This window comes from Stenella coeruleoalba, assembly GCF_951394435.1.
Source record: "Stenella coeruleoalba genome assembly, chromosome: 1".
Classification (NCBI taxonomy): domain Eukaryota; kingdom Metazoa; phylum Chordata; class Mammalia; order Artiodactyla; family Delphinidae; genus Stenella; species Stenella coeruleoalba.
This window is the reverse complement of record NC_137169.1, coordinates 36,611,355-36,623,512: the sequence shown is the minus strand read 5'-3', so window position 1 is coordinate 36,623,512 and position 12,158 is coordinate 36,611,355. Positions and strand designations below refer to the sequence as shown.

Below are 12,158 nucleotides of genomic sequence, written 5' to 3'. Positions count from 1 at the left end.
GAGAAAGGAAAGCTAAATCGTCATCTTCCATTGTGGGAAGTCTATTGACAATGCTTAAAACTGAAAAATTAAGATGTAATATAAGCATGTTATTATCTATAGACATGGAAGTAAATACTGAAATACTCAGCAAAAAGAAGTCAGAGTTGTCTCTGGGAAGAAGGAAATGAGTTGAGGGAACAGGGGACTACTATTATTCATAATAAAACCGCCAGAACAATTTGCTTTAAACTTCATGCATGTATAACTTTAATTGCAAAAAAAAAAAAAAAAGCCAGAAATTTTTCTGGTACACTGCTACCAGTGGTGTGCTGATAAATTGTTAACAACCAGTTCTCCAAAGGAAAAAATAAGTGGCCTGATTTGTAGCATTTGCCAATTCCCATGATACAAAGTTTCCCCCTATGACCAGTGATATCAGTGAACACTGAGTTGGGAAGAGACGCTACCAGTCAGCTCTCCCAAGCAGGACGAGCTGGCTCCAGCACAGCACTGATAATAGAAACCTGTCTCAAGTATTTCACCCTTTCATCAAACACTTCAGGACTCACTCTATGCTGAAGAATGTAGTAGGCAACTGAAGACAGAAAACTACATAAGGCTCAATCTCTTTTCTCAAGGAACTCGTAAGCTATATGCAACAAGAAGTTACAAGTGCTGTGATAGAAATCTGTGTGGTCACAGAAGAGGAAAGGGTCAGAGAAGACTTAATTAAGGAAATGACTCTTGAACTGAATCTTGAAAAATGAGTAGAGCCTCCCCAGGCTGGAGAAAGGAATGTTCTAGATACATCAAGAATATAAAGTGTGGGCTTCCCTGGTGGCGCAGTGGTTGAGAGTCTGCCTGCCGATGCAGGGGACGCGGGTTCGTGCCCTGGTCCGGGAAGATCCCACATGCCGCGAACGGCTAGGCCCGTGAGCCATAGCCAGTGAGCCTGCGCGTCCGGAGCCTGTGCTCCGCAACGGGAGAGGCCACAACAGTGAGAGGCCCGCGTACCGCAAAAAAAAAAAAAAAAAAAAGAATATAAAGTGTGAGAGAGCATATCTTATTTCAGAAACGGCTCCTCATTTTGATGTTAGCTCAAATTTCACCACTTAAAAAGAGGCTGTGCTGACTGTCCTCTCAGAAGTAACCTGTCCCAGCACTCCCTGTTACATCTTATCTTCTTCATTATAACATTATCACTGTCAGGCCGTATCTTGTTTACCTGTCTATCACAAGATGTTAGTTTGAGAATGGTAAGTACCTTATCTTTCCGTTTCACTGTTATATCCTGAAGGCCTACGGGAACTCTATAAATATTTGTTATGTGAAAGAATGGTAAACGATTCATAATGACCACAATATAGAATTCAGAAAGAAATGGATATGACAGGAGACAAGGCCATATAAATGGACAAAAGGCAAATCATGGACTATCCTCTAAGGAGTTTAATGGGTAGTGGTAATTTAAGAGTTTAAAGAAAAGGAATAGCATGATTAAATTCCCATTTTATGAAGATCATTTTGGCTGTGGTGAGAAGGATGATCTGTAGAGGGTAAATATGGAGGCAGGAAAACTACTGAAATAATCCTGGTAAAATGGAAGAGGTCCTTAACTAACACAATAGCAGAGGAGATGGAGAGAAGTAACAGGGTGGTAAAAACTATAAAGCATGATGGCTGCCTGGATAGGTGAGGTGAAAGAGAGAGAAATTAAGGAAAATTCTTAGATTTCTTGCTGGAGCAATAAGGTTTCTGGTGTGCCAGTCGCTAAGATAGAAATCAGTGGAGAAGGAGCAAGATATGCAGGGTGGGAAGCAGAGAAGTGACACATTCCATCTGTGACAAGTTGAGCTCGTGGCAGGCGGCCTGATGTGCAGCACTTGCTGTATAGGACTGGAGTTCGGGAAAGAAGCCTGTGCTTGAAGTACAGATTGGGGGCAGTGGGCCTGGAGGTGGTAACCGAATCCGTGGATACAGCTGAGACCACCCAGGAACAGTGTGTGGCATTGAAAGAAAAGAAACCAAGACAAAACCTTGGAGAACATCAGTAATTTTAGACATAAGTAAAGGAATCTAAGGTGACTGACAAGAAACGAGCAAGGAAGGAATGTAAGGGGCAAGGGAGAGGACATTTGGTCGGTGAAGCCCAGGTTTCTAGTTGGGAAAACAGGGTAGATGGTGGTGTACTCACTGAGATGAGGAAGGGAGAGGGAGGAGCAGATTTGTGAGGAGATAAGGCTTGTGCGGGGCACATGGGATTGGAAGTACCTGTAGGACATCCAGGTATGTGGAGGTAGCTGGTAGCCAGTTTGTGAGTAGAGGTTCGGAAAAGAGGTCAGACCCAGAGACCTCTTCCTGAATCACTGTGTTCTCCAACTTATTTTCCTTTCTCCATTTTTCTTTCTCTTCCAAATCCACCCTTCCAGCATGGGTCCTATGGATGAGAGCATGAGCTTTGGGGTCAGACTGCCCAGACTGAATCCTGGGTCTGTCACTTACTAGTCACTTAGGGGATTGGCTTTACCTCTTTGAGCCCGATTTTCTCATTATAAAATAGGGTAAAAACTGGGTTGCCTCATAGGTTTATTGGGAATACTAAGTGAGTTAATAGACATAAAGCACTGAGAACAGTGCTTCGCACAAAGAATGTTAGCTGTATCATTATCATCTTCTTCATTACTTTATCTCATCTCACAGAGGTGACATGTTGCCAGTGTTGTCGTCCTAAAGAATATCTCTGATCATATCCATGTTCTATTCAAAAACTTTTGAAGAATCCCCATTACCTTTAGAATAAAGTTTCAGTCTTTTGGAAGAAGTTGAGAAGGATCAGTTTAAGTTCTGCTTTGTACATTTGGTAGAATTCCCCAGTGAAGCCATCTGGTCCTGGACTTTTGTTTGTAGGGAGCTTTTTTTTTTTTTTTTTTTTTTTTTTTTTTGCGGTACGCGGGCCTCTCCCGTTGCAGAGCACAGGCTCTGGACGCGCAGGCTCAGCGGCCATGGCTCACGGGCCCAGCCGCTCCGCGGCATGTGGGATCCTCCCGGACCGGGGCGCGAACCCGCATCCCCTGCATCGGCAGGCGGACTCCCAACCACTGCGCCACCAGGGAAGCCCTGTAGGGAGCTTTTTTTAAATTACAGATTCTATTTCATTTCTAGTGATTAGTCTGTTTGAGTTATCTATTTCTTCTTGATTCAGTTTTAGAATAAAGTTTCAGCTTCAGAGTTTCTCATGTTTCTCATGATCTAGCTCCAACACTGGGTCCTGGAATGTTAGAATGAGATGGGGCCTTAGAAATCATCCAGCTCAATTTCTGCATTTTTACAATGAATAAATCTTGGCAATCCAGACTTTTTTCTTATTGTTCCTGTGCTACTCCATATCCCATTCCAGATTCCTACGTAAGACTTTGAGATGTCACCATTCTCTTAAAAACCAGAATTACACTTGCCTTTATCCATTTGATCACCTGGTTCTAGAGTAGCTCATGAGGCTTTGTAACTTCCACTCTGTCTCCTCTTGCCTCAGACCTTCCAAGGGAGACAGTGCCATAACTTCCTTGTTTGCTCTAATTGGTAACCTCTCCCTCCCCTCCTGTGGGTGGGCAGACAAAGGAGCAGCTCTCTAAAGCCCACTGTTAGTGTCCTGAATTGACATGAACAGACTTGGTAAGGAAACTAAGGCTCTGTAAGGAACTCCAGCTTATTTATATGAGAGAAGTTCATAGAAAGACCTAGCACAATGTCCCAGAGTCAGTTGCTGTTTTGGGGGAGGTATAATCTTGGATAGCCTAATAAGATTTCTAGCTGGGGAAACAGTAGAGGTTTAGATGGTGGCTGCTACTATTTTTCCAACTAAAAAAGTTTAGGTGAAGCTATAAGCAGCCCATATGGGACTAATGACTAGGAAGGCCATTAGAGACTACCCAACGCTGCAAGTTAGCTTCTGGTGATAAGATGAGACATCTTGCATCCCATATGAAATTTTTCCCATTATTTTTGGGTCATTTAGTTTAGTTTTGTTTTTTAATTTTTTTTTTTTGGCTGCGTTAGGTCTTCATTGCTGCACGCGGGCTTTTCTTTGGTTGTGAAGAGCAGGGGCTACTCTTCATTGTGGTGTGCAGGCTTCTCGTTGTGGTGGCTTCTCTTGTTGGGAGCACGGACTCTAGGCATGTGGGCTTCAGTAGTTGTGGCACACAGGCTCAGTAGTTGTGGCTTGTGGGCTTAGTTGCTCCGCGGCATGTGGGATCTTCCCAGACCAGGGCTTGAACCCGTGTCTCCTGCATTGGCAGGCGGATTCTTAACCACTGCGCCACCAGGGAAGCCCCGGGTCATTTAGTTTTAATTACTTACAGTAAATTTAGGAAAGGTGATTAAATTGCTGTCATGTGAGACTTGATTACCCTGATGCTATTACATCTGGACTAAATGGCACAGTAGGAGCATGAATTTGTCTAGAAAGGAGTTTCTCATATTCTTAGTCTGCTTGTTTCTGCCAGCATTGGTGAGCTGCTAAGACTTTCTGGATAGTGGCTTGGACACCCGCCCAAGGTCCTCAGGGCTTAAAGGATGCTAGTAGGACTGCCTTGGGGAAGGTGTAGGCAAGACTATGCAGAGAAGCCTCCTTCCTGTCTTTCTGATTTTCTACCATTTCCAATTTATATGACAGCTGATGTTCAGCAATCAAAAGTGTAGTGAAAACTTCATTGTCGAGGCTTCAGTGTCAGTCCTGTGTTCTGCATCTTTGGTCCTCTGGTCCTGATTAACATCTCCTGCATTTCCTCCTAGTCCAAGGTGAATGACCCAAGCAGCAGTCTAGGGTAGCACCTTCACATGCAGGCAGGCTGGGGAACCAGGATTTCACCTGGATTTTCCGTGCTTTCTGCAGGCAGCAAGTGCAGCCCTCAAAGCCAAACAAGATACAGTATTGCTGCTTCTCATTGTTACCCTGAGTGTCCTCTTTACTGACACTCAACTCACTGCCCTACCCACTGAGCCCCTTACATTTCCACTCGCCTTTATCCCTGACATTCACTGTGCCTGAATTGCCTCTCTTTAGAGATCTTTACCTGTAGAAATCCTACCCATCTTCCAAGGTCCCACATGTATTCTAACTGCTTCATGCAGTTTTCTTGAATTTTCCTAGCCAGAAATTATCTCTCCCACCTCTCTGTTCCCTGTGCACCCATCACTTTACTTATGCTCATGTGACACTTACTGCATCTTTTTTTTTTCCTCAACTAGACTGTAAATTCCTTGAATACAGAAATACTCCTCATATGTCTTTGTATCCCTTAACTCCCAATACTGTATTTTTTTTTTGGCTGCATCGGGTCTTAGTTGCAGCACACAGGATCTGTCGTTGCCTCGATGCGCAGGCCACTTTCTAGTTGCGGCGGCGTGCAGGCCTCTCTAGTTGTGGAGTGCAGGTTTTCTCTCTCTAGTTGTGGCGTGTGGGCTTCAGGGCACATGGGCTCTGTAGTTTGTGGCACGTGGGCTCTCTCATTGAGGCACGTGAGCTCAGTAGTTGCAGCATGCGGGCCTAGTTGCCCCACGACATGTGGGATCTTAGTTCCCCGACCAGGGATCGAACCTGCGTCCCCTGCATTGGAAGGCGGATTCTTTACCTCTGGACCACCAGGGAAGTCCCCCCAATACTGTACTTTTTATATACTAGATACCTTGTGAGTATTTACTGAATAAAAAATAGAGATCCCTAATTTAAGCCCTCCTACTGTAACTGACTATCTGTCAAAAGAGCCCTGTCAACTTCTAGAAAAAGTCATGAAGTAAGTGCTTTACTCCTTCAAACTCACCAAAATGAAAACAAACAAAACCAGAAGAGGAAGCTTCATCTATAATAAAACTAGATAACTGCCATGTACCCATACATAGACTAAAGAATATCTGCCAGACGCAATGAAATTTAGGTCAGATCCAAAAAGAGCACCAAGATTTGACCAGCATAAGGAATAGGGGCATGGACGATCTAAAGGAGAAATGGCAAACACCACTTTTGCAAAATCTCAAGGCACATAGAACTGAAGGAAAAAAACATCAAGGCACATAGAAGGGAGAAAAACAGGCTGGCCTCATACTTTTCTGTGACAACATTTAAGGCCAGAAGACAGTGAAACAACATTTAGAAAATTTGGAAGGAAAACAGTTGTGACCTAAGAATCCTATATGGTTGAAATATAAAATCATCAGAAATACTCCAAGGCTCAGGAGATTTGTCACCAATGAACCCTCTGGAAAACTCTACTCGAAGACATAATATAGCCAAGTAAGTAATGAAACAAAATACTGACAAATGGGTAGGCTGAGTATAAAAGTGAACTCCCTTAAACATAAAATTAAGTCTGTGGCAGTTAGAGTTGAAAAAATATCATAATTGTTCAAAGAATTCTGTCCATGTTTCTTCAGTCACACTTTTGTTTTGTTTTGTTTTTGCGGTACGCGGGCCTCTCACTGTTGTGGCCTCTCCCGTTGCGGAGCACAGGCTCCAGACGCGCAGGCTCAGCAGCCATGGCTCACGGGCCCAGCCGCTCCGCGGGATGTGGGATCCTCCCGGGCCGGGGCACGAACCTGTGTCCCCTGCATCGGCAGGTGGACTCTCAACCACTGCGCCATCAGGGAAGCCCCAGTCATCCTTTTAAAGAAACCAAATTATAAAACTTTGGCAAGATCCCCTGGACTTAAGGGACTCCTTCGGACTTTTGATTCATTCCCTACTTGTAACCATTTGTACTAAGCCCATCTTCTTAGACTACTACAGCTTATTTCTTTTAAGATTGTTACATCTTGGGAATTCCCTGGCTGTCCAGTGGTTAGGACTCCACACTTCCACTGCCGTGGGCCTGGGTTCAATCCCTGGTCGGGTAACTAAGATCCCACAAGCCACGTGCAGCACAGCCAAAAATAATAATAATAAATTTTTAAAAATAATATTGTTACATCTTTACTTTTATTCCCCCTGAGCCCTTTTTCTTAGCCTCTGCTTAGGGAATATAATTAGATTTCTGAGGAGGAAGACATTTTTCACTACTAAACCTTTATATAGTAAAGGGAGGCACATAGAACTAAAAGGAAGAAATGTTCAGCCTGCTCACTGGAGCCAGTACATTTTAATCTAGAGGACCCAAGAGCGAGAGTGACCAGAGACAGGAAGAAAGTGAGATGTTTCTTCAAGTATTGTATCTCATTACATGAATTAACCTGGATAAATCTCACAAATATGATGTTGAAGGGGAAAAAAGCAAGTTGCAGAAGGATACATAGAGAATGATAGCATTTATATAAAATTTTTAAACTTTGCAAAAGAATACTATATATTGTCTACTAATATATGTAGTAAAAATGCTTAAGAACAGTAAATACCAGAGTCAAATAGTAGTTACCTCTGGGAGGAGAAGGAGAGAAACGTGTAATAAAGAAAAATACTTTATTTTTGTATTGTTTTTTGGTGGGTATACAGGTGTTCTGTATATTCTCTGGACTTCTGCGTATGCCTGAAATATCGCATTAAAAATAATACATATTCTTATCTAGAGGAACCCCTGGACCAGGGCCTCTTGGGCCAAGATTAGGAGCCTCTGGCATCTGGAGAGATACGGGCAACTCAGCCATAATCTTTGGGCTGAAGGAGACCTTTAGTCACATGCCTAAAAAGGCTACGTGTATCTCCAGTTCCTTGCTCTTTTCTCCCCAAGGTTATGAGTAAGTTTAGAAAGCGTGCCAGCTAATCCCCAGAGAAGAACCTGCTTGTCCTCAGAGTTAACTAAGAAGTTTCATGGCTCTTTACCAAACACTGCCAGTCAGCAGCTGAGGCAGAAGCCCGTGGCACCGTGGAGAGTCACTTACCACTGTGTAGGCTTGGGCACATTGCTTAACTTCTGTGAGCCCTACTTTTATCTGTAAAGATTAGAATAAATACCACCATTCCTGCAGGTTTGCTAAAAGGATTAAGTTACATAATAAATATAAAGTGCTTTGTGTAGTGACTGAGCTGTATTAGACATTAGATTTATGTGAGTTCCCTTCTCTCCTGGAATAAACTGAAGAAAGTCCTAACTAAAGCCAGAGGAGGAATGAGAATCTGGAGGCACTCCTGCTTCCCAGGTGAGGACTTCTTCCTCCTGTCATATGTTATGGTATCTTGGCAGTGATCTTACAATAGGCCTCTGTTTTTCTCATGGCCTCCTCTCCACTGAAGCATTAGGGTTCTTGGGGTAGTTTCTCAAGGCCTGCAGCTTTGCTTAAAATTTGACACCACCAAGAAGTGAGGACCAAAAGCCCATTAATCTTAGCCATCTCTGATCAGCTTGTTAGAGAACACAGCCAGGCATCGGCACAGCAGAGTCCTTAGTACCAAGCTGAGAGTTAAAAGTAGGATTCAGAAACTCTAGTTCTGGCACTGGGGCCAGGTCTTTTCATGAGCTGTATAGGAAGTCACCTCCCCTCCTGCTTTAAGCACTGAGGAGAAAAGGCAAAGTCTTTACTGTGGATTGGCGACCTGGAGGGGGGCTTGTTTGATATGGTAGTGTCTGTCCTTCCCCTCCAGCCTGAGCAAACACACATACTACCTGTAAAATCCTTAACGTTGGAGTTCTTTCTGGACAAGAGGAAAGCTAAATTGGCTTAAAATTTTTCCGAAGTACCTCAGCCTTGCTAGGTGACTCGTGACTGCAACAATGATCATGGGAAACAATTGAAGAAACAAGTGGTAGAAAAGATTTCACACTCACTAAGCATTTTGTCGTCTCAAAGCCTTTCACAGATCCACTGAACAAGAGCTTCAGAAGAGCCCCCAGCTTCCCATCAATCAACCACTTTTTCCCTATCACATCTGCAGACTCTCTAGTGGTGGTTTATTTGTCTCAGAGGGAGTTAACACACAAACTGGATGAGACAAGCAATAAAGCAATATGGGGGGTTCCTGAGACCTTAATCAGACCTGTTAAACATAAGGAGAACCCAGGCTATCCATTGCTATAGAAATCTGACCTCAGTCATTCCAGATTCTTCCTTCCAGAAATGGTTCCCACTTGTGTCCCAGATTCCAAAATAGCCATTTAGTACTCTCTAATTATGGTTGCTGGAGTTCCTGTTGGCGGTTTCTTGTTTGCTGACTACGTTTACCCCTAGCCTAACTCCAGAGCATGCTACTACTCTTAAACGACTAAGTAGGAAGCATCCCCTTTCTCCCACTTTGAAAAAAGAAATGAGACTTTTTCAGTGACAAACTAGTAGCCAGTTGTAAGCCTGCTATGTCTCAGAAGCCTCTGTGTCTGAGGATTTCTGTACTTCCTTACTCTTCTCTTGGGGTGAATTTTCCCCTAGGAGCAGGAGTCACCCTAACCGCTGACTGGACTGCTTTTCCTCAGGCGGAGGGCAAATTGTAAAGTGCTGGAAGGTCCCTTAATGCCCACCCACTGAGTGTATCCTGAGTCTGAGCCAAAAAACAAACTAATACTAGGACTTCCCTGGTGGTCCAGTGGTTGAGACTCACTCCACACTTCCACTGCAGGGGGCATGGGTTCGATCCCTTGTCGGGAAACTGGGATCCCACATGCCACATGGTGCAGCCAAAAAAAACCTAAAACTGTTTCTACCCATCTCTAGCCCACACCACAGAGGTGCTGTGGCTTTGGTCTTTTGCTGCTTTCTGACAAGCTTTAACCTTCTAGAAGAATAGAGATAAAGAAGGCTCTGGAATGCCATAAAGTGCTAAAATTCCTTTTTGGCAGTTTACTAAAGTTTTGGCATTTGGGAATAATCTTTTTCTTTTTGATATTTATTTTATTGTATTTATTTTTTGGCTGCGTCAGGTCTTAGTTGCAGTACATGGGATCTTTTGTTGTGGCGTGTGGGCTTCTCTCTAGTTGTGGCATGCGGGTTTTCACTCTCTAGTTGTGGTGCGTGGGCTCCAGAGCGCATGGGCTCTGTAGTTTGCAGCACATGGCTCTCTAGTTGAGGCATGCAGTCTCAGTAGTTGTGGTGCACGTGCTTAGTTGCCCCACAGCATGTGGGATCTCAGTTTCCCGACCAGGGATTGAACCCGCGTCCCCTGCATTGGAAGGTGGATTCTTTACCACTGGACCACCAGGGGAGTCCCAAGGAAGAATCTGTTTTTTTAATGGCCTGTACATGATAGTTTTAGTCCTTGGAATGGCCTCTTTTCCATCCCCCACGCCTCCTGGGTTGCTTGAGGATTTTTTTTTAGTTGGTGTTTTGTTTTGTTTAAATGGATACTCACATCCTTCCTACTCACCTCTTTCTCCCCTCCAGCTGCCCACTTCTGACTCTTTAGGGTATTAAATATTCCCTTGTTAGGATAGAGCTCCTTCCACAGAGCCATCTTGGCTCAAAAAAACAACTAGGCAGGGCTTCTCTGGTGGCATAGTGGTTAATAATCCGCCTGCCAATGCAGGGAACACGGGTTCGAGCCCTGGCCTGGGAAGATCCCACATGCCGCGGAGCAACTAAGCCCGTGTGCCACAACTACTGAGTCTGTGCTCTAGAGCCCGCGAGCCACAACTACTGAGCCCGCGTGCCACAACTACTGAAGCCCACATGCCTAGAGCCCGTACTCCGCAACGAGAGAAGCCACCGCAATGAGAAGCCTGTGCACCCGTAACCAAGAGTAGCCCCTGCTCGCCACAACTAGAGAAAGCCTGCGTGCGCAAAGAAGACCCAACGCAGACAAAAATAAATTAAAAAAAAAAACTAGGCAGTCCCAGGCTTCCTCTAGCCTTTTCTCCCCTTAATTTCTTTCTTTCTTTTTTTTAACCTTATTTACTTATTTGGTTGTGCCAGGACTCCTTAGTAGCGGCTTACTGGCTCCTTAGTTGTGGCATGCAAACTCTTAGTTGCGGCATGATGTGGGATCTGGTTCCCTGACCAGGAATCGAACCCAGGCCCCCTGCATTGGGAGTGTGGAGTCTTAACCACTGGACCACCAAGGAAGTCCCCCCTTAATTTCTTTGTATGGCATTATGATTAAATGTATGAATTCTGGAGTCAGGCAGACTTAGTTTTGAAACTGCTACTTGGCAGTTATGTGGTTTTAGGTAAATGGTTTAACTTCTCTTAATCTGTTACCTCATCTGTAAAATTTTGTTATTTTTACTACATCAGAGGTAAAAATGGTACTTCCAGAATGATTTAGGAATGTCCCAGATGATTTTACTGATGAAATGGCTAGATTTGTAGGTCACTCCTGTAATGTGTATAGAATATTTAGCACAGTACCTGGCCTGAGGTAGATATGCAATAAATGCTAGTGAAGATTTTCAAAAGGACTTTTCCCCCACCCACCAGTCCTCAGAAGCCAAGAAGATGCTTTTTAAACACATTCAAATGCTAAGAGCCAGTAGAGCTCCTCTTGAGAGTGTTGCTTTTATGAGTAATCTTCTATGTAGCATGGAGTTGGTTTAAAAAGCATCCTTTTTTTTCTAAACGAGTATGGTTTTGATTAACCAGGGTCTATGATGAGAGCTGTGGGGCACCCACTGTTTCCATAGCTGATCTCCTGGGAAGATTCATGGGATCTGAGCCTCCAATGAAATTTGGTATATATTCCCAGATGAGAGACAGGAGCAATGGATCAGCCAGGGACCAGGGCCAGCTTCCACCCCCAGACCAAAGGAAGAGAGATTGGATGGAATTTAGACCTCCCAGTCTGGGATGCCTAAAGAACTGAAAGCAGACTGGTTGCTCTTTTCAGGCTTTGGGGGAATATCATTATGAGCATATACAAACTCTGGTCTTCTCTAAAGCCCAGTCCTCTCCTGGCCCAGCTGTGCCATTCTGTCTTCTAATGATAAGCTTGTAGCCATTAACTGGACTGGCCAGCTAGTCCTAGCATATGGAGGAGCCAGAACCCCCAACCCATAGTGACAAGGATAGTGATGAGAGCCATGGACACTCCCTAACTTGGTTACTGTGTTACAGAAGCAACATCCAGGGCAGCGTCATCTGCAATAATGCTGTAATCGAGAAGGGAGCAGACATCAAGAACTGCCTAATTGGAAGCAGCCAGAGGATTGAAGCCAAAGGTAAACCAGAAACCAAATTACAATCACAGGTGCCATTTTTTACATATCACAGTAACACAGGTAATGCTCAGTGCTGGTGAGAATTGGGGAACAAGCATATGCATACGCTTCAGG

General features: G+C 44.2%; 1 protein-coding gene across 2 annotated transcripts in view; it reads left to right on the top strand.

Annotated features, from left to right (window-relative positions):
- Nucleotides 1–12,158, top strand: part of EIF2B3 (eukaryotic translation initiation factor 2B subunit gamma) — a 151,472-nt gene that overhangs the window by 128,308 nt on the left and 11,006 nt on the right. For both annotated transcript variants that reach the window (XM_079903860.1, XM_079903861.1), the window contains one exon: nt 11,941–12,044. In XM_079903860.1, the coding sequence (XP_079759986.1) occupies nt 11,941–12,044 (104 nt within the window). The remainder of the gene's footprint in view (nt 1–11,940; nt 12,045–12,158) is intronic.